Source organism: Clarias gariepinus, chromosome 1 (genome assembly GCF_024256425.1).
Source record: "Clarias gariepinus isolate MV-2021 ecotype Netherlands chromosome 1, CGAR_prim_01v2, whole genome shotgun sequence".
NCBI lineage: Eukaryota > Metazoa > Chordata > Actinopteri > Siluriformes > Clariidae > Clarias > Clarias gariepinus.
In genome coordinates, this window is record NC_071100.1 from 14,898,695 (window position 1) to 14,926,538 (window position 27,844).

The 27,844-nt window shown below is 37.7% G+C and overlaps 1 protein-coding gene across 1 annotated transcript; it reads left to right on the forward strand.

Moving 5' to 3' along the window:
* On the forward strand, window positions 1-27,018 carry LOC128520372 (oxysterol-binding protein-related protein 1-like). Its single transcript, XM_053494587.1, has 9 exons — window positions 1-93; window positions 197-308; window positions 405-490; window positions 558-702; window positions 1,283-1,350; window positions 5,988-6,128; window positions 7,708-7,786; window positions 8,061-8,167; window positions 26,769-27,018. Exons 1-9 carry the CDS (start codon window positions 1-3, stop codon window positions 26,943-26,945), a joined length of 1,008 nt encoding a protein of 335 aa, XP_053350562.1. The 3' UTR covers window positions 26,946-27,018.
* Window positions 27,019-27,844: the final 826 nt, after the last annotated feature.

Genomic DNA, 27,844 nt, shown 5'->3' on the forward strand with positions numbered 1-27,844 from the left:
ATGGAGTTGTGTGTAAAGAGTGGATTGGAGGTGAACTCGCAGAATGATGTCGGGGACACAGCTCTACACATGGCAGCACTCTGTGGAAGAAAGGTGGGTTCTTCTCACTCTGTTTCATTTATTCTCTCTCTCTCTCTCTCTCTCTCTCTCTCTCTTACAGTCTTACCCCTGATCTAAATCACTTTTTTATACCCAGGAGGTTGTTCTGCTGCTCTTACGGTACGGTGCATCTGCCACACTACTCAACGGATGTGCTCAGACCCCCAGGGATATCACCGACGATGATGAAGTCATTACTATGCTAGAAGGTTGGTGCATTTTTTTTTTTTTTTTTTTAGATGTAGTGGCCTAGATTTCTGTTAGGGTTGCTACCTGTCTGTTCCTGATTGTTTTATCTGCACCAGCTGCGGAAAGACGAGAGGCTAGGAAGATGGAGGGAAGACTTTTAGATGCAGCAAGAGAAGGGGATCGTGACGCTCTGGCTCAGTTGGTAAGCTCTGCCTTTCTTATCGTGTGTATTTGAAAGATATCAGTTCTTACCCCTGATTTTAAAACAGCTCAACAAGAACAAACCTCCAGACGTCAACTGCAAGGACTCGCATGGGGATACGGCGTTACACATTGCAGCCTGCAGGGGGCATAACGAGTGCGTGGACGTGCTGGTTCAGAGCGGAGCCAGCTTCAATGCAACCAACAAAAACGGTACGCTGTAATGCATATGGAAAGGTTACAAATGTCTAAAACCGTCCTATTGTCCTTAATGAGATTATAGATTTGTGGATTGTTTATAAAGGATTTAAAAGGTCCCGGTTCATTTGCTGTTAAAATTTAGAATGAGAACAGCAATGAAGATTGTGACATTCACACATTAACCAGTTTTTGGACTGTGGGAGGAAACCGGAGGACCCGGAGGAAACCCACCATGCACACATACATAGAATCGAACCCGGACCCAGGAGGTGCTAGGCGACAGTGTCTCACTCCTTTATTTATTATTTAATTCAAGAACAAGCAAATATAGGACTGTTTATGGCTGTTATAACAAAAAAAAACTAATTTGTTTTATGCTGTTTTTCAACAGTAAGTATAAAGGACAATAGAGTGGAGGCATAAAGTGCGACATAATTTGCAATAAACACTCCAGGATGTGTTGGTTTTGGAAAATAATCTTATTCCTTATTCATGTAAATATATTATTTATGTCTTATCATTGGATAGTCTATATTTTTTAATGTACAGTATGCATTATGTTACAGTGAAGTGTCTCTGTGCTGTTTTGTAGGCCAGTCTGTGTTGGATGTTGCGAAAGATGATCGAATAAGATCCTATCTGGAGAAATGTCAAGAAAATGTAAATATGTCCTGCTTGTCTTATACGTTTTTAACACTATCGCAGTGATATTTTGACAAATTACAAGAATATCAATGTTTTTTGTTTGTTTTTTATGATCTCTCTCCCCTCCAGACTACATGCATCACAGCTAGAAAGTTTGAAGGATTTCTGTGGAAGGTAGTCACTTTTTTCAGTTATATTTATGTATGTAACACAGATATACAATATACAATATGTGTTACCTGGAACAGGCATGAATAATCCTGCAGAAATTAATGTGAGGGGGAAAAAAAACACTCCAGTCATCCCAGCCACAACCACAAGATAGCGCCCAAGAGTTTCAGCTCCATGTCAGACCTGCCTAAAAATCTCAGGCCACTTTAATGGACACAAAGCCATGGCTATGTTGTAGTGATGTACTGCAAACTCAGTTCAAAATATTCTATATCTGGAGTAAAATGCAGCGTGTCTTTTTTTATTTCCTTACAGAAGTCAGATTTTCTGAGCTGGAATTCCCATTGGGTTGTCCTGGAGAATGGGACTGTGAGCTGGTACTGTAGTCAGTAAGTACTTTTTATTAAACATCTTTTTGGAAACCATTTATTTGTGCAAGGATATTATGAGTTTGTAGATTTGTGGTTGCAACACTGGGGGTGTAATAAATTATGATTAATAAAGGCAAAATCAGGAATCAGAAATAAGGCACCAAGATTTTGTCACTATTCTGGGTCATTTAATTCCACCTTAGTAATGAGCAACAGTTTTAAAGTATAGCTATCGTTCTGTTCATATATGTAAGTATATGAGTCTAGTATAGCGCAAACAGTCTTTTTTTTTTTAAAGAAGGATAAGCAAAAGGAGATTCTTCGACAAGAAACACCCTCATTTAATCATTGTAAAAACAATACTTAACACTTAAATTAAGTTAAATCAGAAGGTATAGATGGATGTATTCATACTAGACTTAATTTAAATCAGGTTTAAACTTGAATCAGAGTTAAATTGAGTCAGGGTTTGAATGAATTAGTAATTGACACAGAATAAAACTAAATCATGATTTAATTGAAACAGTGTTTTATTTAAGTTATGGCTGAATCTAATCTAATTTGATTTCATTTAAAACGAACTTGAATCGGGGTTTAAATTAAAGGTAAATTGAAACAGTGTATAGTTGATCTATGATTCAATTCAATATCAGGGTTTGATTTTATTCTTGATTAAATCTATTTAGAATTTGATTGATTTGATCAAACTCAATTAACTGAATTAACAGAATTAATAATTTCATAAACTGAAATGTAGTATGGGTTTATTGATTTATTATATATAATGTGTTTGAAATCAATTTGTTAAACTGAACCAAAAGTACATTTAATCAGTTAAATGTTTATTAATTCAGAGTTAAATTATATCAGCATTTGATTTGATTCATTGGGTTTAATTGAATCAGAGTTACTTTAAATCAGGGTTTAACTGAACTAGGGTTAAATTAACAATAGGGTTTAAAGGGATCAGAGCTAAGCTGAATCAGGTTTGAATGGAATAGTTTTGTGTTTTGACTCAAGTGGTTTAATTAAATCCAAGTTCAATTGAGTCAGGATTTGATTGAATCGCAGTTAAATCATAGCTTAATTTAATCGGAATTCATCAGTCATGGTTTAGTTCAATTAGTTTCACTGTTTAATTGAATAAAGTTTGATAAATAACACTTTATAGTTTTATTGATTAACTGATATTTTTTTAGTTAAATTGAATCAACGGTTGATTAAATTGGTTGATTGAATCAATGTTAAATTGAATCATGGTTTAATTGATCAATAATCAAATTTAATCATGGTTGAGTTGAATCAGTGTTAAATTGCTAGGATGCTTGGAAGCAAACTGTGAGCATGTGCTCTGCTCAACCGAATAAGATGAGTACACCCACCAGGATTCAATTCAAATGAACTAAATACTGCATATGTCTATGTAATTATGCTTAACATTTATGGTAATGACCTGAGCATATTTTTTGAAGCCATCTCACTCCGTTAACATTTTAACCCACATTACAATGTGTTGTTTCAAGCTTTACTCCTTTCATACTGTCCATGGTGTCCACAGGTCTGATGCAGCGTGTGGAGACCGTAGGCAGGGCTTTAAGCCTCTTATGAAGGCTCAGTGTGTGGTAAGTGCTTTAAGAACATAATAGCTCAGCAGTGTGTGTCCAAACTTTACAATGATCCATCAGCACCTGCTGTCTGGACCCGAGACTCCTGCAAAGACACAGTAAATGTAACACAGAAAATAAAGTGGTGTGAAGGTTTTCTTTTTTTTTTTCGCTCAGTAGTTCAGTTATTTACACCAAATGCCACACACAGTAAAGGTGAATGTTTCGGTCAATGTGCCTTTTTGAAAAAAAAAAATCAGTTGTTTTTCGTTTGCTTTATTAACTGCATCCTGCTTCCTTTATTGATTTCTTATATGAAATATCAAGAAGAATTTGCTACTCATGCTTAGCTTGATCTGAATTTCATATGTCTAATTTTTGGGTCACTTTTGCGTCCAGATTTCTATAAAAGGTGTGTGACTGTGTCTTTTAATGGTTTTTTTTGTTTGTTTTTTACTACATAATTAAATCAGGCTTCAAAAGTAATGTCATGAGGGATTGGATGAATCATTATTTCATTTAAATTAGAGTTCAGTTGCATCAGCGTTAAATTGAATTGAACTGAATCATGGTTGGAATGAATCAGGTTCAAGCTAAATAAGACATTTACTTTGTTATATTAGACTTTTATTGATGTTTTAGTGCAGATAAATGCATATCTGATCAGATCAGCATCCATGTAAACAGTTAGGTTGGAACCTCTAATCAGAATGATTTCAATTAAATTGAAGAATTTATTATATATATGAGAGAAGGTTATTTATATACACTTATCTCATGCACACTAACTATTCAAAATGTGGACAGAAATTGTATTTTCAGCTAAAATATTAACAAATTTATATAACATACAATAGCATATTAAGTTGCCCTGTGATGGATTGGCACCCGGTCCAGGGTGTACCCCGCCTCGTGCCCTAAGTCTCCTGGGATAGGCTCCAGGTCCCCGAGACCCTGAATACAGGATAAAGCGGTATAGAAGATGAGTGAGTGAGTGCGCATATCGAGTTTTCAATGTAGTAAAACATGGCCTCAATTTGTATTTTTTGCTCCCCCTAACCCCTAGGACTCAGTAAAAACATTTACGAAATTAGTTTTTGACATTAATACAACATTATGAAAATGGGAGTTTAACATTTTGCCTTAACTGAATTTTCTGGTTTATTTTTATGTTTATCTCCACATATTCTTAGAAAGAAAATGCCATTTTCTTTCACAGGCAAAAGGCTGGGATAAATACTTTTTCACACTCAAATGCTGTGACGGCAGTGTGCATCACTTCAAAGTGCCCTCTAGATGCTCTGAACCAGAAATCATCAGGAAAGTGAGTAAAGTGAGAAAGTGAGTGTTTAGGTCATAAGATTTTTTTTTTAATGATTAGTACAGATTCTGATCAGAGTTGGTTAGAATTTTTGGAATTTAGCTATTAAATATATGAACGCAATGAAAGATGTGCTGCTAAAATGTTTTATTTTTATTTTTTTTTCCCGGCCTGTCAGTATCACAGATAACACATAGCAGAGTGTATGTGTAGCTGTGCTATTATCATTCACAGCCATTTTTTTTATTTATTTATTTATTTATTTATTTATTTATTTATTTATTATTTTTTTGTTTCCCATATTATGACAGACAAGACCGGGGGACCAAAAAAAAGAGGAGAGAGTAAAAAAAAAAAAAAAAAATCAATAATAAATAAATAATAATAATAAAAATAAATAAATAAAAATTAATAAACAAACAAACATTTAAGGGAGAAAAAAAAAAGGAGAGAAAAAAAGGGGGGGGGGAGAGAATATAGTCAGAATTTGCTTCCGTACCTGCTGAAGAAAAAGAGAAACAACAGAAGACACAACAGCAGAGAAATTGCAGCCACAACCAACATCTGTATGATTCACGGTAAATCATAAATCCTAAAACCTGTTGCGCCGCGCACATAATAAAACATTTTGAAATAAACATTTTGTTTTGAAGCAACAGCAAAGACAGTGTGTGTGTGAGCACCTGTTTGTACACCAGTGTGAACGTTTGTGTGCACACCTGTGTGTGTGAGCGCGCTTGTGTTCATAGGGCTCCTCCATGTAAATGTTTAATAGTGTGTGTGGGGAACCACAGTCCCGTCCCGCGAGGCATGGAGCTAAAATTTTTGCTTACATTAATTGAATCACAGGGACTTTTATTGAGGACAATAAAGACTAAAAAGTGTGCCAGAGGGGTCATCCAGGACCTGAGTTGGGAACCACTGCTCTACATTATCTTAAGCATGATAAATAAATAAAAAAGCACCAGTAACAGGCGCATTTGCTTCTGACAATAAATATAATTTAAAAAAAGCAAGAACAAGATCCGACTGACACAACAAAATAGGAAACACGCCAAAGTTATAGCAGCTAAATGTGCTTGTGTCTGCATAAAATTAAAGCGGCAGGAATTTCGTTCTAGCACTTAAGTAATGCTTAATCAATAACTATTTATTCACACTGACAAGTCCTAACTGTATGGACAGAAATGGGTGGATGCCTTCGAGGAGCACGCCATGTACAGCGCCTTCTGTGGAAGTCAGAGCGAAACACCTCTACCCAAAGGAGAAGAGGAAGTGAGTGAAGAAGTAATGGACCTGGACCACTGCGTCTCGCACTCTCTTCAAGTAAGATACTGTACAGCTTACCAGTGTGACACTGTACATCATGCTTCATGTTATTATTCGGGCAAAACACAAACAGTACAGCGGCTGTAATCCTTAGATACCTCGCATGAGTTATAATCTCAAGGCCAGAAACATACAGATTTAAGGGTGCACACACTGACAACAACCGGCAATAAAAGACAAAAGCTGGATAATGGGTGCTGTACAAGATGACTGATGCAAACAGTCATATGACATGATGAAGTGGTGCAGTGGTTAAATGGGATTTGTGGTCATGCAACTATATGATGTTCATTATACAGGAAAAAAAAAAGAAAAAAAAGCTAGACTATGAGTGCAATACAAGATGTGCTATAATTTATACTAGAGCTTATTAAATGAAAACATGATTCAAGTGCAGTCATGTAACGGTGGTTATCCATTCCGGTGCAGTGGCTGGTGTACATTGTACGCATGCATTTTTGCATACTCATTTGGCGGATCCATGACGGGTGCGAAAATGCTGATGTCCACTGTAGAAATGTGCAAAGTCAGCAATCAATCAACAGTGCAGCTAAGGCAATCATCCAGTTTAAAAACCAGGAGACCAAATCTAAACAGAATATAGAGTTAAAATACATAGCGATGCTGGATTTACACACATTTTTGGTGTATGGGTGCACACATGGAGCTCTATTTCTGGTTAAAACGGCACCTAAGTCACTGCTACCAAGATTTTTGCCCAGGCCTGAGACTTTGTTTATTCAATAAAATGTTTTGATTAATTTATTTCTTTACTTTTGAAGTATAAGAAGATATTAGATAATTTACAATAACAATTAACATCTACTTGTAGATCTATTTGTTTTTTTATTTATAGAGTATACAGAACAAAGACACATTTTGTTTTGTTTATAAATCAACAAATATCCATACTTCTCTTTTTTCACTATATTCCATTCAAAAATCCTGAGAATTAAACCTACACCCCGAGCTGATAGTGGTATTTATTCTGTCCGGAGGGTGTTCAAGTCAAACCAAGATTTTTGATTATGCAGAATAACAGAACACAGTTATGAGAGATTAAACTCCCTTTATTACTCTATATAATCCCCTGCTACACTAATGCACTTATCCCAGTATTTCACTAGTGCTTGGACACCATTAAAGTGGTGTTCCATGATCAAACTGACTACTTCACGTCTAAAACGCTGGCCTCCCAGAAACTACTTTAATGGCCCAAACATGTGGAAATGTCTTCGAAATGTCAATGGGTTTTACTTTATGAAAAAATAATTAATGAGAAATTTCATCACAAATCCCAGTTTGACTTGAACGCCCCTTGTAATATTCAGTGGTACTAAATTGAGTGAAATCTCCAGCGTTGATTTAACACTTTCAGAGTTCATTTGAAAGTGTTAAATCACATCTGCCCACATAATTAAACTGTAGAGGTGTGCAACAGTTAGAAATGCAAGCAATAAATAAAACCTGAACTAAAATATAAATTAAACGGATGTTTAACGTTGTTGCTTACTCAAAGCAGGCGATAATTATTTCAGCATAAAAGTCTGTTCTTGTGACTGTCCTCTCTATACAGGCGGCTGAAAGTTATCAAAGGATGCTGGAGTCCCAGGTGGCCATGTTCTTCTCTATGGTCATGAATGAGGACAACAATGGTAGGAGACTTTTTTCAGATGCTTCTGCCATACACATTCAGTGAAATCTTTAAATAATTTAGGTTTGAATATTCAACCGCAGTGTGGTAAAATTAGCTGCCTTTCTCTGACTATTTTTAACACGACCCGAGCTAAGGTCACGCATTTCTGTCAGCAGTATCTAGTGCAGACATGTTTGCACATCTAATTACAACCCCTTATGTAATGAAACTGACTGACAGCTTTAACTAGTGTGTGTGTGTGTGTGTGTGTGTGTGTGTGTGTATGTGTGTAGATATAACAGGTCCTGAGCTCCTCAAAGCCAGAGAGATATGTGAGCTATGCAGTGAGACAAGCTCAGTGTTAAGACACTGTGTGGATCTCCTGTCCCAGCGCACAGAGGTACGACATAACACTTCAGTTTATAACCACGGAACTGTGAATCACACTTACACCCATCGCACATCTCTAATCCTGAAAACAATTCCACATATTAAGGTTGGATTTGTGTCCCTTGATGCAGATATACACCAAATTGTCCCGGGGGCGGGGGGCATTCTGCTCAATGCAACCAATGAGCAGAAGTTTCCTCCACACATGTTCTATAGAATAACGAAAAACATTTGCACAATTTCTATACACGGTGGGACAGAATATTTTGAAACACGCCAACAGAGGGCAGAATTAAGCTGCAAGCACAGCCACAGGGATCATCGATCTTCATAAGTCAGTGTGCCAAAAGGCATCATCCTGTGTACTGTGTGGGCTGTACTGTCTGACCGTGTGGGCGGTCATGTTTGCTTTTTGATTATGAACAGCAGTCTGTGTGAAACTATGGGCAAATCTGTGTTGACATTTGACGTGATTCAGCAAGTTTCACGTCAATGCTGCAATGAGTCCTTCAAGGTGTTTCGAGTGGTACGCACGTCAAGAGCAGAAGAAGACCTTCAACAAGTTTATCCCCCGAAAATGTTGAAACCATTTGGTTTGTAAACATCAAATTCGACATCAAATCATTCGGTCTGATGATTATCTGAGAACCTCTACTCACACCCTACTCGCCAGATACTAATGTAGTATTTATATGTAAGTAATAAGTAAACAAAGCCAAGTTCAAACTTTTCAATACTACAGTACATCATAGAAAACTGATGGAATTCCTGTGGAACTTTGATACTCACATTCTATAGAACTGGCTTTTTACTTATATATATATATATATCTCCATCTATCTAAGTGAATCTATAGATAGATAGATAGATAGATAGATAGGTGGATGAATGGGTGGATGGGTAGATGGATGGATGGATGGATGGATAGATAGATAGATGAATAGATGGATAGGTGGATGGGTAAATAGATAGGTGGATGGGTAGATAGATAGGTGGATGGGTAGATAGATAGGTGGATGGGTAGATAGATAGATAGATAGATAGATAGATAGATAGATAGATGGACAGGTGAATGAATGGGTGGATGGATGGATAGATAGATAGATAGATAGATAGATAGATAGATAGATAGATAGATGGGTAGATAGATGGGTAGATAGATAGGTGGATGGGTAGATAGATAGATAGATAGATAGATAGATAGATAGATGGGTAGATAGATGGGTAGATAGATAGGTGGATAGATAGATAGATAGATAGATAGATAGATAGATAGATAGATAGATGGATAGGTGGATGGGTAGATAGATAGATAGATAGATAGATAGATAGATGGACAGGTGGATGAATGGGTGGATAGATAGATAGATAGATAGATAGATAGATAGATAGATAGATAGATAGACAGGTGGATGAATGGGTAGATAGATAGATAGATAGATAGATAGATAGATAGATAGATAGATAGGTGGATGGGTAGATAGATAGATAGATAGATAGATAGATAGATAGATAGATAGATAGATAGATGGACAGGTGGATGGATAGGTGGATGGATAGATAGATGGATGGATGGATGGATTGGTGGATAGATAGATAGAGAGATAGATGGATGGGTAGGTGGATAGATAGATAGATGGATGGATGGATGGATGGATGGATAGATAGATAGATAGATAGATAGATAGATAGATAGATAGATAGATAGATAGATGGGTGGATGGGTAGATAGATGGATGGGTGGATGGGTAAATAGATGGATGGATGGATGAATGAATGGATAGATAGATAGATAGATAGATAGATAGATAGATAGATGGACAGGTGGATGGATAGGTGGATGGATAGATAGATGGATGGATGGATGGATTGGTGGATAGATAGATAGAGAGATAGATGGATGGGTAGGTGGATAGATAGATAGATGGATGGATGGATGGATGGATGGATAGATAGATAGATAGATAGATAGATAGATAGATAGATAGATAGATAGATAGATAGATAGATAGATAGATGGGTGGATGGGTAGATAGATGGATGGGTGGATGGGTAAATAGATGGATGGATGGATGAATGAATGGATAGATAGATAGATAGATAGATAGATAGATAGATAGATAGATAGATAGATAGATAGATAGATAGGTGGATGGGTAGATAGATAGATAGGTGGATGGGTAGATAGATAGATAGGTGGATGGGTAGATAGATAGATAGATAGATGGATGGATGGGTGGATGGGTAGATAGATGGATGGATGGATAGATGGATGGATGGATGAATGAATAGATAGATAGATAGATAGATAGATAGATAGATAGGTGGATAGATAGATAGATAGATAGATAGATAGATAGATAGATAGATAGATAGATAGATAGATAGTGTCCTAATCCCAAAGGGAAATTGTAATGTTACAGAATTTTACTGATTAAACAACAACATACAAGCAACAAGGTAAAAACGATTATTCAGGCCACGTTCAATAAGGATCACAACAAATTAAATAATTATGCACTGTTTACAATAGTGCAGTCAGGTGGGAATCTGAAAAAAAAACTGTACATTAATGCACCAATGAGGAAAAATTGTTATTAAAATACAAGAATATAATGCTTCAATGTAATATACTGCCTGTACTGTATGTAAAGGATGGCTTTGTAAACAGGTGTGAACTTAAGTAACTGTACATAAGGAGCACCAGCAAGTTGAAATAGTAATAAAAAAGAAAAATAAAAGGACATGATCATATTAATGTAATGTAATCAGGTGGATAACTGAATGTACTATATGACCCTATTTATAGTGATGTCAAAGTTATTGTAAAGTCTAATTCCATTTTTTGTGACAGCAGAGGGGATGTGAGGTGTTCTCCATTCTCGTACGTTATACTGTAGAGCTATTTATAGAGTTTTAGATTTTTGACTTATTTGCTCCTGAAATAAATTCTATCGATATTTTTCTTTGTTTCTATAGTACTTTACAGCCGCATAGATGTGAAAAGGAAAACACACCTCTCATATAACTCTGTGTGGGTCTAAAGTATGTAGTCTGATGTGGTCAAATTTGTTGTCCAGGGGAAAAAACATTCACTGGGATAATGGAAAGGGTTGCTGGTTTGTATGGGTTAGCTTTCAGCCTAGTTTATAGGCCTCCTCACTTACTGTACCACACTCCTGTCTCCTCTTGCGGCGTCTTTAAGCCGGGATGACAGCTGAAAGCCATTTGTAACCAAGCTCACGTACCAAGCTGAGTCTGCAGATCTCCATTGTTAATCAAAATCAGAGTTTTACTGCCAAGTACGCTTGCACGTACAAGGAAATTGTTTTAGTGACAGAGCTTTGAGAATAAAAACAAATGACAAGACAAAACAGCACAACAAAAAACAAAACAAACAAACAAAAAGTTAAGAACAAAGGAATTAGGATGTGTTTTTTTTTTTAATAAATAGGGTAACAACAACTGGAGTCGGATGTGGAATTCCAACAAATAAGTTAAATAAACATCTGTGGTACTGCGCAGTATATTGCACAGTGGTATTGCACACAATATTGCACATATATTTATTGACAGTGAGAAGAATGTTTAACTGTTCATGGAAAAACTATTCTTGTGCCTGACTTTCCTGGTGTTCGGTGCTCTGTAGCGTCGACCAGATGGCAAAAGTTCAAAGAGACGATTTAAAGTGATATTCTAAACCCTTTTCTTCACTCTGGTTATATACAGTTTTTGCAGTGTGGGCAGGGGAGTGCCGAGAATTCTTTCAGCAGTCCAAACCGTCCTTTGTAGTCTTCTGATGTCTGCTGAGCAAAACCGGAGAGTTATTGAAGTGCACAGGACGGATTCAGTGACGGCTGAGTAGAACTGTATGAGCAGCTTCTGTGGCAGGTTGAACTTCATCAGCTGGCGAAGGAAATACAACCTCTGATGGGCCTTTTTAACAATGGAGTCAATGTGAATGTCCTACTTCAGGTCCAGAGAGACGATCGTGCCCAGGAACCGGAATGACTCCACTGCTGTCACAGTGCTGTTCATGATGGTGAGTGGAGGAAGTGCAGGTGGGTTTCTCCTGAAGTCCACGATCATATCCACTGGTTTGAGAGTGTTTGAGCTCCAGGCTGTTGTGACTGCACCAGACAGCCAGCTGCTCAACCAGATAGATAGAGCTAGGAACAGAGAAAAAGAACAGAGAAAAGCTTCTCTGATGTAACTGTATTTGCTTGGAAATTCGCCTTGATTTACCGTGGTCATATTTCAGTTTGGAATCATTTCTAAAGCACATTTAATCAGTATAACATTTAGATTAGATTATCGTCATTGTCCAAAGTACAAGTACAAAACCAATGGAATGCATTTTGCATCTACCGAGAAGCGCGGTAACAGCCACAGGAATTTTTTTCAGTCTGTTTGTGCAGGCACCTTTACTGTCTTCCCGATAGTGGAAGGGTTAATAGTCCATGATGGTGGTGAGAAGTATCTTTAACAATGCATCTTGCCCTTTGCAGACACTATTTGAATTTCTACAGTATTTCCAGGTGGGTAGCTGAATACCAATGAATTGTTGGGCAGATTTCATCACACTCTGGTGGGCTTTACAGTTCAAAGCACTGCAGTTGCTCTACCTTACTGAGAAGCAGTTTGTGACTTTTTAAGTCTCCTCAGAAAGTACAGGCACTGTTGTGCCCTTCTAATCAGAAGAGTGCAGAGATGAAGTGAGGTCCTCAGAGATGTGGACTCCAAAGCAGCTTAATGCTGGGTACACGCTCAACAGCAGCTCTGGTGATGTGGATAGAAGCATGGGTGCGATTGTCATCTCATCTGAAAGCTCCAATGACCTCCTTCGTCTTTTTTATGATGAGTTCCAGCCTATTGTGCTCAAACCATGCCGTTAGGAGCTGAATTTCCTTCCTGTAAACGGTCTCATTGTTGTCGCTGATTAGGCTCACCACCATAGTGTTGTCTATAAACTTGGCAATGCTGGTAAAAATCTGCTCCAGTGGCATGCGCACTTCAAGAGTAGAAGAACAACACTGGAAGACAACAAGAGATCAGAACGAACTTCAACAAACCCATCCCCTGAAAATTTCAAAACCCACGACAACTTGTACATGATGATTGTCAGAGAACAATCTACAAAATTGCTGCCATTGTTGGTTTGTCATATGGAACAATCCAGGCAATACTCATGTGTGATTTGAACATGAGCCGTGTTGATGTCGAGTCCCCTGGCTGCTGACCCAGGAGCAGAAGGAACATTGTTTAGAAGTCTGCCATCAGCGTGGCAAGTCTGCCATGCAACCCATCCTTTATGTTGAGGATCATCACAAAACGTGGGTGTATGGGTACGACTCTGAGACCAAGCAATCGTCTTCACAGTGGAAGAGGCCATCCTCTCCAGGACCAAAAAAGGGTGAGGCAGGTCTGCAGCTTGACAAAGTGCATGCTCATCGTGCTTTTTTGGCATTCGCAGCATTGTGCATCCCCAAGGCTCAGAACGTCAATAGCGGATTCTTCTGCCAGGTTTTAAGGTGTCTAACGGAAGACCTACTGGTGAAAAAACAGAGTTGTAAATAGAGCTGATCTCAAAACGTTTTGGTACCACTGCTTTGAGCATAGGTCACCTGAGCCACATACCAGTGACAAAAAGTGCCTCATTTTCAGTCCTGAAAATGATGCATTTCTTTAGCTTTAAACTACTGTTTAGGATCCCGCAGAACCAGGTTTCTGAAAAAATTATAATATTGCAGTACATAATCAGTCTCTGCATGAGGGTCCAGATCCTGAGCTCATCCGGTTTATTTAGACTCTTTGAGGTAACAAGAAGTCTACAGCACCTCAAGTAATCACCCTTTACAGCTGTGGTGATCAGAAAAGCATCATATTCTAGACACTGATGTGGACAGACTCCAACAGCAGAAGTACAAGAATGTATGGCTACAGCAGGCACTAACTCACCAAAACACCAAGCAACTTTTTCTAATCCTCAGTTGTCTTATTTGCCCAATCTTGGCTCAGAATCCTGCTTTTGGTCTATCAGACAATAAACCATTCAACACAGCTGTGGCAAGTTAACTGCCGAATGTTTTTTATCCAGTGCAATCTATAACTGAATTAAGGATACAATCCCAGCAACCACATGTGCCACACTTTTGCTTAAGGAGCCGAGAGTGGTCCCACTGCACACATGCATTTATACTGTTTTTTAATACAAAATACATGCAGTATCTAAAATAAGTACGCATTTTCTCTTTGTGTCACAAAGCAATCATTTTAAGCGTATTATTGTTACCATGTGCCATGCTTTAATGCCACATTCACAAGCCGAAATGAATACGTTGGAGTCTAAAAGTGCCCAATAATAGAAGAGATTGTCAAGTGGGAAGCATGGCCATTTTCACAGGACTTCCTGTATGGCATGATTATGGTGTTAAAACAAGGGGGCGTTAGAAAGTAGAAAAATGGCAGACATTGGAAAACTAAGAATAGAAAGTCAAAATACAGCCACTATAAATATACCAGCATTTTAAATCTTAAGCGGCTACTTCTCCTCCTGCCACCAGAAAATATCTGGCTCTACTACTATCATGCATAGCTGGTCTCTCTTTCCACTCTTGACCCTATAGCTGAACTCTCACATTGTGCTCTTGTTATGTACAGTATAGCAAATATCTTATATTGTATTCTTATCTTTAATCTTTACCTCTGGTCTCTCTACATGTACCTCTACAGCGTTTATCTCTCTTATTGTACCCCTATCCAGCTTATCTGATCTATTCCAGTGTCACTATGGCTGAGCTCTTTAATTGTACCCCTGTCCCTAAAGCTGATCTCTCTTTCTCTCTCTACCATGGTACTCCTTCCCCTGCAGCTCCTTATTTTATTTGTACACCCATCTGATCTTTTCCACTGTATGCATGTCCCTATAATCTCTCATATTGTACTCCTACCACTACAGCTGATCTTTTTAATTGTACTCTCGATCCTTTAGCTAATCTTTCGTGAATATCATTCCTGCACCTACTGTATACCTGATCTCTCTAATGGCAATCCTGTCACAACAAGTGGTCTCTCTTATATTGTACTTCTGTCCCTATGTATGATGTCTCTCTCGAATTCTACCCCAGTTTCTATATCTGATCTCTCTGATGGCAATCCTGTCACAACAAGTGGTCTCTCTTTTATTGTACTTCTGTCCCTATGGCTGATGTCTCTCTCAAATTCTACCCTAGTTACTATATCTGATCTCTCCAATGGTAATCCTGTTACAATAGGTGGTCCTTCTTTCACTAGAATACTGCCCTGTATAGGCGATCTCTCACATTGTGTTCCGGTCTCTAGTTGAACTCCTGCCTCTATAGCTGTTTTTTTTTTTTTACCATTATCCCTATACTGTAGCTGATGTCTCTCATTGTACTGCTGTTCCAATAGCTGATCTCTGTTTAATAGTTCTCCTGTCTTTATAGCTGATCTCTCTTCAGTTGTTCTCTGTCCTTATAGTTGATCTCATTTAAATTCTACTCCTATCACTTTTATCTCTACAGCTGATGTCTCTCATTGTACTCTTGTCTCTACAGCTGATGTCTCTCATTGTACTCTTGTCTCTACAGCTGAAGTCTCTTATTGTACTCTTGTCTCTACAGCTGAAGTCTCTTATTGCACCTTTGTCCCTACAGCTGATGTCTCTCATTGTACTGTACTCTTGTCTCTACTGCTGAAGTCTCTCATTGTACTCTTGTCTCTACTGCTGAAGTCTCTTATTGTACTCTTGTCTCTACAGTTGAAGTTTCTTATTGCTCCTTTGTATCTACTGATGAAGTCTCTCATTGCACTCTTGTCTCAGCTGATGTCTCTCATTGCACTCTTGTCTTTATAGCCGATGTCTCTGATTGTACTCCTGTCCCTATTGCTGATGTCTTTGATTGTACTCTTGTCTCTTATTGCACTCTTGTCTCTACAGCTGAAGTCTCTCATTGTTCTCTTGTCTCTATAGCCGATGTCTCTCATTGTACTCCTGTCCCTATAGCTGAAGTCTCTCATTGTTCTCTTGTCTCTATAGCCGATGTCTCTCATTGTACTCCTGTCCCTATAGCTGATGTCTTTGACTGTCTGGCTCTACTCCTGTCCACATATCCTCCTATTGGACACTCCTGCTACAGATGATCTACACTTGTCCCTGTACTTTATCTATTTTATTGCATTTTACAATCTTCAAAAATCTTCATTTTGCTGGATTAATTAAAATCATTCCATGGCATGGTATTAGCTTTCTTACGCTGACTTATGCACTTTATATTTTCTCTCTCCTTCTCTCTCTCTGACACACACACACACACACGCATAGAGAGAGAAAGCGAGAGAGACACAGACTCCTACGATTTTCTGCTTTCACTTAGGGGAGAACTGAAGCGCTCTGTCTTTCTCACACTTGTTCTGTCCGTCCCTCACATTCTTTGCCTCGCCCCTTGCTTGCTCTCTCTCTCTCTCTCTCTCTCTCTTACTCACACACACACACAAACACACACACATAAATATACAATCTCCATTGCGCCAGCCAATCCAAGCTTCAGTGACATAAACGGGAAGGAGAAAAAGGTTACAGCTTTCCTCGTTATCTGAAAAGGTACAGTTGGATGCACTCTGATTTTTTTTTTTTGCTTATGCTTTTGTTTCACATTCCTACTTAAACACCATTTTCTGATCTCGCCTGCTCATTTTGGCTCTACTAGCTGTGTTCATTGACGAAAAGACGGATGAAGTCCCACTTGTCCTGCCTGTCCTAGTTTTGTCACAGGGCTTGGGATTTGTTTAAAGAGCATTGCTTATTCTTATTATAAAGTAACATGTACTAATAACTGATAAGATTGCAAACAGGATATTGGGAGAAACGAATGAAGTCAATAATGTCAGCTCTCTGAATTGATATTCATGTCAGTAACTGGATTGATGACATCGTTGTCAGTCAGGCTTATGTGTCAAGGTCAGAGTAGAGAAACCGAGGAGTGGAAATCTATCAGTCATTTTGCAAACATGCAGATCTGACATTGCCATGTTATTGCATAAAACCTACCCAAGACTACTTACTATTTTTAAGCGGGCTACTGCTTTGAATAGACTTCCTCTTTATGCTTTAAAGCACATGCTCTCTAGAGTCTACAGATTAGTTAGGGCACTTGGAGGAACTGTGAATATGCTTGACTTCAGTTAAATAAAATATTTGGATTATATAATTGTATTTTACATTTTATTTTTTTTATCTTATTACATTATATTATGAACATGGTTCCATAAATTCAAACAAATCTATTTTTAAATCAGGTTTCCATTTAACCATGGATTTTATTTGATATCAGATAGAATATTAAACAATCTGAGCATTTAGGATTAGGATTAATTAAATGACCATTAAACGAACTTGTCTGATCACAATGCATGGATTATAATTGTGTCTGCAGGTTACAGCGTAGAACCTTAATTGCATTAACCCTAATCCCTCTGCTGAGCGTGTGCTTTGCAGCACATTGTTCTCTCACCTTGACCACGCAGCTGTATTTACAGAACTTTTTTTTGTGTGTGTGTGTGTGTGTGTGTGTCAGCATTCTTTCCTATTTTATTTACCAGCTGTTTTTTTTTTTAACTGCAGCTCTTTGCACATGATGTATGCGATTTGCTGCTGGGTCACTCACACTCTGCTCTGGCTAATAGCAAATGCATGCACCAGGGGTATTATTCATTATTAGACGATTTCTCTCACTGGCTGAGAGGAGATTTATGAGCTGCACCGACTAAGAAGTGATTTATATTTCACACTGGTTAATAAGAGACTCACACACACCAGTATACCCTGCACTAAGCAACACAAGATTTACAGCGTGAAATATATAACTCGAGATCCATATATTTATTCATAGGATGACCTATTGGCATTTATATTTCATACTTAGTAAGAAAATGGGAATGTATAAGAAAATTCTTGCAACAAATTGTGCAGTAGCACAAAGATAGCTAATACTGATTAATGAGAAACAAACATTCAATAATGAGTAAGAGGAAGTCCATACTTTGTACTGAGTAATGAGAAATGTATTGTCACTAAACATTTCATGGCCTCTATATGCTTAGCACTGTCGCCTTGCACCTCCATGGTCAGGGTTTGATTTGGGTCTGTGTGTTTGAAGTTTGCATGTTCTCCCCGTGCTTGGTGGGTTTCCTCTGGGTACTCCGGTTTTCTCCCCCAGTCCAACGACATGCAGATTAACTTTATGTTCTTCACAAATTGTCCATGTAGTGAGTGAGTGTGTCTGTCTGTGTGTGCCCTGTGATGGATTGGCACCCCATTCAGGCTGTACCCTACCTCCTACCCCAAGTCTTCTGGGATAGGTTTCAGCCCCCCTGCGACACCGGATAAAGTGGTATAGACGATGAGTAAGTTAGAGTATTCGGGAATGTACTATGCCCAGTACTCATAAGCCAAAAAGTAAAGTATGTACTCCGAAATAAGTAATCGGACCAGATACTCAGTAATCGGAAGTCTGTACTCTATGCAAATATATACTCAGTAGTGAGTAAAATGTGTTGACTTTAAACTGAGTAAGGGGGAGGGTATACTCATTAATAAGTAATGAAAAGTCTATTTTTCTATATTGTAAGTAATTGGAAATGTAAAGAATACTGGAATATGTAGCGCCAATAAGGTTTTATAAAAAATGTATACTTTATACTGAGCATTTAGAAATATATTCAGTAATCAATAATGGAAAGTCCATAAGTCATACCAAGTACTGGTATATACAAACTTTGCAATAAATAACGGAACGTCCTCATTTTATACTGAGTACTTAAACATATAAAACGCTCAGTGATCATGAACTGAACATCTCCATACTGAATACAGGAAAAGATATACTCCAGCTAGCGCCCAACAGTGTAATTAACAGGGGAGAAAATAGTAAATTCTTAGCAGTACTATGTAGCCAAAAGGTGAGGAGAATAAACCATGGAGGTGGTGGTCAGTCCTTATAACCTATTTCCACTTATTCTCTTCTGGAATGTCAGCTAACGTCTTTGGGAAAGGTAGTGGCTATATAGAGTGGCATCAAGTAGTGCCCTTGATCTGGGGGATTTGGGATTCAGCCTTGGGGTAGAAGTTAATACAGATGTTTTAGAGGGAATTTAAAACAGCTTAGAAAAAAGAGACAAAGTGTTGTTTAAGATGACATAATGTTATCAGATGTGTTTTCTTGCAAAAAGTGCTTCCATGATTGGTTTTGAATGTGGGTTTTGCCAGGCAGCTGCTCTCTCCTCAGCACTGTGGACAGTACCGACCCACTTTCAACCCATGCTGTGACAGACAGTTAGTGTAATTAACGGTTGTTAGAACATATGTGAAGCAGGTTGATAAAGCTAGTTAAAAATCCCAGTGCTGTTATGTTCTATTATCAGTGCCTCTCGTCGAATCAGATTACTCAATCAGAACTAAGTGAGGTATAATTAATAACATATAGAGGCAAGGTTCTGCCTACTGAATAATGGCAAATGTGTACTTAATATAATACAACTTATAATCGAGAAAGGGTATTTAAAAGTCTATCTCTAAACCATGTGTTGTGGATTAAATAGTCGGAAGTGAGTAATGAGAAATCCATACTACATATTAGGTGCTTATTATTAGGAAATGGGAAAGTGATACACCATAATATATGGCAAGAATGGAATTCATCATATTTATAGCATAGTATGTTTTTATAATATAATATATTCATAAACCAGCAGAAGAAAAAAAAGTCACACTGGATTATTTAAAATCATACTTCCTGATGATTAATTGGAAATGTATACTCAATAAAATTTTAATAAGCATTTTAATAAGCGATTTGTAGTCCCTATAAATAACTGTATAATCATACATCATAGAGTTTTGCAAAACCCATGTTCGATAATAAATAACAGACGATTCATGTAAACTATACTGTTTTTAATGATATAAAAACTTTTTTTTTTTCACATCATTATTAGATAGAAGAAATGAATGCTTTATAGAGGTTATGAGGAACTGCATATTATCCAGCGAGAAATATGAGTCAGTATAGCAGTATAAGGTGGTGGGATGGGGGACCCTATGCCACTGAAGGATTTCCACTCTGATTATAATGCAGTCAGTTTCCAGGTGTGAAATCACCATGGTAACAAGACTGTATGTAGGCCGAGCAGGCGGAGGGGGATGAGAGGGTCTGTGTATTCAGAAATGTGCAGACATACAGTTTCCTGTACTCGTCCTCCGTATGACCCTACTGCGAGCTGATTTGTCTGTGTCTGCGTGTGTGTGCTGAAATTTTCATGCCTTTTTAAATATATTTGTCATTTGGATTTTTCAGCTAGTCAAGTTCATCTGTTGTAGTTGTTTCATAGAAATCTCAGGAATGCAGCTTAATGAGAATTGTCCATGATGTCACAAATTGTTCATGATAATCAAAGTAACTTCTTCTTCTGCGAATGAGTAGTCCCCTTGTCAGCATTTTTTTTTTTCTTGAACAATAATTTGGGGATTGAATCTGTTTTTTCTAAGAGAATGTAATTTAACTTTTCTCTCACTGGGCTGTACTCTCTTATATTAAAGGTACAATCATTTTAGATCGATGTAAGCATTGATTGGTTCAGCTATTGGTTTACATGTTTCCATGTTGAGCAAGGCACAGCTCCTAAAAGCAAAATATGGAGCATGTGTACTTTCAGCAAATACAGGGAAAGGACAGGCAGTTAATTTACCATCCAGAGAAAGAAAAGAATGAGAAAACAACTCTTTCTTAATGATGAGGGTTAATAGATGACCTCTGGCAGTATGAACGGCTCTGCTGTACTTTGGGACACATCACACCAACCTTATATTAGTGCATTCCCCAGAACATCACGCTGCATATGTGTTATCTTATCTCACTCAGTTTAATGTTATATGGACTGCCCAGTTGCATCTTTTTCATTTCTTATTCTTATATTTCACCTCTCAGCTTTGCTTTTTTTTAAATAAAAGTGTAGAGCAATGGCTTAAAATAGCTGTCTAGTGCAATGAGGTTAGAGGAAGTGGTGCTGCTGAGAGATCTGTGGCTCACGTCTATGACGCAACACAGCTTCTGTGGCCTGGCCAAGAATGAAACAAGGCAGACTGGACTGTCTGGCTTTCATTCATGCCATAAAATGTGTGTGTGTGTATGTGTGAGAGAGAGAGAGAGAGAGAGAGAGAGAGAGAGAGAGAGTTTCATCGAATCATTTCACCATGTAATGAAAAGACATCATAAATATAGAACAGTCACAAAAAATAGAGCATCAGGAATAAATTTCACATCAGTGTATCCCAATCCCAGTGCTGTGGAATCTATCCTGTATTAATTGTTGTTCTTTCTGAGTGAGAATGCAAAAAAAAAAAATGCACGAATAAAACATGCATAATTTTGCTGAAATATTCAATGATGTGAGACATGTTAGGGTGAGAAAATCTGGAAATGGATGACTCTTCCTCTTCTTCCTCCACCTCGTCCACATGAGGTTTATAAATTCTCTTGCTATCTCACTTTCACAGGCAGATTTACAGCATTTCATTCCAGCCATTGCCTCTTTCAAGGTGACTCTACTCATTTATCCGTAGCCGGTCCGGCATAAGGTGCCAGCACTTTTTGCACGCTTTGTAAATGGTCATTAATTCAACCTTTATTCTTCCCTGTACTGTCTGACCGCTTATCTTGGATGAAATACCAGCTGGATAGTTTTTGCTTCTTTTAAAATAGAGCTGTGCATTAGTTCACATTGGAGAATTCATGCTAGCATGTATAATCTAAAGGAAGAATTGTACATTTCAGAGCAATCCTAATCCCTGTCAGGAGGGTGGAGTAGTTTGGAAGAACAATATTTTTTCAATTCGATTAAAATCATTACAATAAAAGATGACAAATGAAACACTTTCCTGGGTGCTTATCCAACAAGATGTGCATTTACATGCTTAATTTAATCAAAATATAAGCTTTTATGTTCTTTACCACTGCAAAGTCATTCAAACTGGTGTGAAGCGTTCATTCTACCGGAAATATAACAGAAGAAGGAGAAGAAGAAGTCCTTTTCTCCAGCTCTGAGGTTAGGTTATCATACTGTATAATTAGTTACAAGAATTCTGTCTCTTATATGATTGGTTAGATCCTTTACCACATGTGACAGGACGAGTCAATCAGTGCCTCTTTCTCAGACAGAGACAGAGTGAATGAAATACAGGCAGGAAAGCGTTTCTCTCATGGAGTTAACTGAGCAGGAAAATTTCCCTCCCATAGATTAGTCACATCACCCACACATGGGTCAAAAAATATATTTATTCTGTTAAGAAAAAAAAACAACCAGATCCAGTATTTACATAGCCAAATTATCAAACGTGTACATCTCGCCTCTCCTTCCGATTCAAAATTCATTCTAAATGTTACGACTGAGCTGTTTATGATGCAGTTTTATCCTGATTATGCTACGTTTCTGATTATTGATGATCTATTAGGGTCACTGTAAATGCACCTACTGTATTGATAGAGAGAGTGCTTGTTAGATAATGGAGGGTGCCATTACTTTTGTCCCAGTGACTAGCTTTACTTTCATGTGTCTATTTATACACAAATGCCAGAGTCCTTGTTGGATACATGCATTCTTCTGAACTGTCAGGATTTCCATAAGTAAAACATTTCTTGTGTAAATTTTCCTTCATGAATAAATAAATAAATATATACAGTAGATGTCAACCTTGAGGCCGATTTCTACTTCTTTCAACTATAAGATTAAGCTGACTGAAAATGAATGCGTTTTGGTTTTTCCCTTTTTATGTGAATTGGCCCTGATGTGCATCTCGTGGATTTTAGAAGAGGCACTCTCAGCAGACCTGACATTCTCCACAGCACAAAAGACTTATTTATGGCACTTCCTGCCATGTATGAGCGCTCTATGAAGAGCGTAGCAGCTTTCAACCGCTTGATTGCCTCATCAGGGAGGAAGCCTCTGTGCCAAAGTGACGACTGACTTATCTGTATCAGATGTTATGCAAAAAGCAGAATGGTTACTGGTTGTTTAATAATTCTCCATGATTATTCACCAAACTGTACGAATTGCTAGCTACGTAGTAAATTAATAAGCTGGATGCCAGCTAACACAGATGCTGCTGCTGTGATGTTAAGCTCTTGCTAACATTTAGGAGAGAAACACATATTTATATTAGTGAATTAGTAATATTTTATAATAAAAAAATATAAATAATAAAAATGAAGGGGACTGTGGGGACTGTAATTGATTGCTAAAGGAACAATGTGAGTAGTTGTAACCCTTAGATGATAGTTCATGCTAGCTCTAGGCATCCTTTAGAAACCATAGTGGTAGTCTACTCTAAGCAATTTTTATTTTCATTTTGGTTCAAAAATTCTTACTGTTTCATCCAGGTTTATACAGTTATTCAATTTCTTTCCCCATGTTTAAGCATGAGCTTAGCAATCATTACAAAGTATCGCTGCTAGCTAGCATCCAGCATACTAATTAGCATACTACAGTTGGTGTGTGCATAAAATTGTGAATTATACCTTCTCTTTTAATATTCATTCATTATTTTTTTATAAAAAAATATTTTTGATGCGCAAATGTTTATCAGCTGTTTATTTTCTCTTCTGTGCAATAGCAACATAGCAACATTATCAATGCTAGATAAGCATTGCTACATAAGTATTAATACATAATAATAAAAGGGGGGGGGGGGTATACTTCACAATTTTTATGCACTTTTTTGTTAACCAGCCTGTATATTTTCTCTTCTGTGTGCTAGCATGATTTTTTGTAGCAACAAGATCAATGCTAGCAGCAGGAGTGTGCATAAATTGTGAATTATACCTCCTCTTCTATTATTATTAATACTCATGTAGCAATGCTTATTTAGCATGATATTGTTGCTATGTTAAATCCTACTAGTGTACAGAAGAGAAACTAAACAGCTGATTAAAATTTGTGGATCAGTAATACTTTTTATAGTGTGGATGCTGGATGCTAGCTAGCAGTGAAACCTACAGTATGATTGTTGCTAAGCTCTTGCTAGCACATGGGAAAGAAATTGAATAACTATAAATCTTTATAAAACAGTAATAATTTAAAAATTTAAATGAAAATATGAATTGCCTAGTGTAGACTATCATTATACCTTTTAAAGAATATCTAGAACTAGTATGATCTATCAACCAAGAGTAACAACTAACATCTTATATCATCTTAGCAATGAACAATGTTTTACATTTATGCATTTGGCAGACGCCCTTATCCAAAGCAACTTCATTTTTATCTCATTATACATCTGAGCAGTTGAGGGTTAAGGGACAATTTAGTGGTCGTGGGATTTGAACCATAGTCCAATGCCTAAATCACTGAGGTACCCCTACCCCCAATATTTTTCCTTAAAAAATCATTGCTGTTTAGCCTAAGTTGTGAGACCTGGCAGAAGTTAATTATCCATGTTAATTAATCTATTAAAGACAACACACTACACCTTGCTTAATAAAGATGCAGACAGCAGTTACGTTGGGGCTTTAAATGATGTTCGGAGTCTCATCACAGTGTTTGTGACTTATTGCAAGTGCGTGCAGCATCGACGAGAGTCTTGTGAATGGTGATCAAAGGCATTGTGAAAGGCTTGGCTCAGGTTGCTCAGGTTTGTAACGTGACCGTCGTCTGTGTGTCTTTTGAAAACTGGGTGTTCAGTTCTCTGGGCTGGAAACAGGAGCAGCTCAGGGATGAGAACAAAAGCTCGGGCTGTGGATGTCATTCACTATGGGGGAACTTCGGTACGGACAATCAGTGACTCTTTATCATCGTATAATCGATTGTTTGAAGAAACAATTTGGGTAGTTGTATCTCTCTAGGGAGCACTTTGATGCACCACACACGTCGCCTTCGCCTTTTTTTGGGGGGGGGCGGGGTTCACGTGTCAGGTGCTTAGCAGAGTAAATGGCTGATTGACTGATATAGGACACACTTGTAAATGATATGCTGAAGTCACTACACAGCGTTAGTCAGCTGTGCGTCAAAGGCTGATATTTATGTCATTAGCTTCTAGATTTTTGCCAGTCTTTAATATTCATATCTTGCCATAATGATGATGATCTCATATGGCTTTATAGATAGCTGTAAATAAACCCTTACAGATGGCTGGTAAATACAGGGTGAGCGATGGGAGTCTGACAGTTTTGAACAAACAGTACTCTGTAGATTTTAAACTTAAAATGGATTAATCCTCCCAACAACAGAAGTATGCCATTTGAGTTACTTCAGTTATGAATAATAATGTAATTTAGATGATGACCATTCCCCTGAAATGCAGCTTTCAATCCTTCCCTTAAAATTGTCCATCACTCGAGCTGACGGCTGTTGAACGATCAATGCTTTTTTTTTTTATGGGGTATGATGACAAGTCAGTAGACCTTGGGGGCTATGGTGTGTATATTGACCAACATTGAATTCTCAACGAAATAGCTGCTGCGTTGCTGTGATAGACTCACCACTTCGAACAAAGCTTTCGTAAGCAAACAAATGTCTACTGCTTCATTATGACCGAATTGGTATTTAAGTGGGGGAAGAGACGCTTAGCTCGTCCCCCTACCATAACCACTTACCGTGTACTACCTGTTCTAAAAACGCCCGACTCCTGTCGCTCACCTTGTACTTTATTAGTGATGGTTTAAGTGTACTTTAGTCTAAAGTGGACGCCAAAACCCTTTTTTTCCCCATGTTCACTTTTCCAGTTTGGCATTTTTTTTAACATACTATTAATTATTTAAATATTCACTCATTGCCACTTTATTAGGAACCTGTAAAAAATAATAAGGTTGAGACACCCCTGCCCCAGCTTATTCATGCAATTATCCAATATGCCATGTGACATTTGCATCAGGTTCTATATATTTAGCATTTTGAGATGCTTTTAGAGTTGCTTATTTCAGTTACCGCAGCCTTCCTGTCTTTTTTGTTTCTTTGTTTTAAATAAACTAGCTATTTCTGCTTACTTCCCTCACTAGGAAAATATTTCTCGCACAATTGTGAAGCACTTGTCCGTGAAAATCCCAGGAGATTGGCAATTCCTGAGATAGAAAACCCAGCATGTCTGGAATCCAACGACTATGCCATGGTCATTTTTCTGATATTTAATGTAAACTTAATCTCTATCTACATGATTATATCCACTCCACTACTACATGAATGACTGATTGGATAAATGCACGAATGTGCATGAGCTCAAGTGTTTTTATCAAAGTGTATCTCTATATTTAGATGCTTTGGCTACATCATGCAGTAAATTATGCATGAACAAGTGCAGAAGGTCTACTGTCTAGATATGTTCCTGTCTTACTGAAATGCTAGAAGAACATAACCATGCCAAATCCATCAGTTTCGCATGCCAAGGGCTAAATGCCTTATCTTTAATTAAATCACTCTCACACTGACGTATCCTGCTGATTAGATGCTGCAGTGTTGTTGGTCTTGTGCCATTTCTGCCTCTGCCCCTTTATTCATAGCTTGTTGATTTTAGCTGTAATTCCTCCTCATTTCTGTCGATCGCTTAGGTGTGGAACGTGAGGTTGGAACAGGAAGTAGAAAAGAACAAGCTCCTCTCCGAGGCTCTGCAGAAGTTGGCGACAGAGCATCAGCGTCTCAAGGAGAACCTTTCTCCTGGCAGAAATTCACCGTCTCTAAGCTCACTCCCCGAGGATGAATTCTACGACGCTGTCTCTGGTGAGTGATCTACAGTACAGTCCTGAGGATTCCACTTCCTGTCCTAAAAAGAAAGCAGACTCATTTTCTTAATAATTTCTGTAATTAATATTTTCCCTACTATTGTGTTTTTTTTTTTTTGTTTTTTTTTGTTTTTTGAGTTAATGTTTTAATATTGGTCATATTCATCCTGCAAAGGAAAGAAAGCTGATTTTTTTTTTTGTTTACATAACAACAAAGTGATCAATTAATGCATTAATGCCTACAGCAGTCAATAAATGTTTAAACTGAACAAGTGCATACAACTATATTTGTGTTGCACCTTTATAATGTTTATGTAAGAGCGTGATAAAATACCAATTCGTGATGTATAACATTATATGTGACAGAATGTAACAGACTGGTCCCGCCAACTTCAATAAATCCTACCAAACTGAAAAACATTACTCATCTGATTTTGGAGAATTTCTTTCTACTTTCAAAGAATTTACATATTTCAGATGGCAAATATTTTTCGCATATCATTGTAGGTAAATGATTTATAAGCAATTCCATACATCACTTATAGGAGACATTCCAGAATTGGAGAACATTTTCAGTTCCAACTATAAATTTTCTAATAATCCATGAGCAGAACTAAGTTTGTCCTTGACAGTAATGCTACGTTCCACAGCTAGCATTTATTCCAGCATTGATTTACAACCCTGTTTTTGCAACCCTGTTACTTTATTGACAAAAAGCTTGAACATTATTGACACATCCAGTTTGAAGAGCCTGACACATGCCATCACATGTGACACTACAAGCAAGCAAATGTATGGGGCATGTGACAAATGCATCAATGATACCTATATATCCACAACATAGAGCCACCAATCATGTCTCCTACCTTCAGTGGGACACTATGGACAAAGAGCACATGAACGAT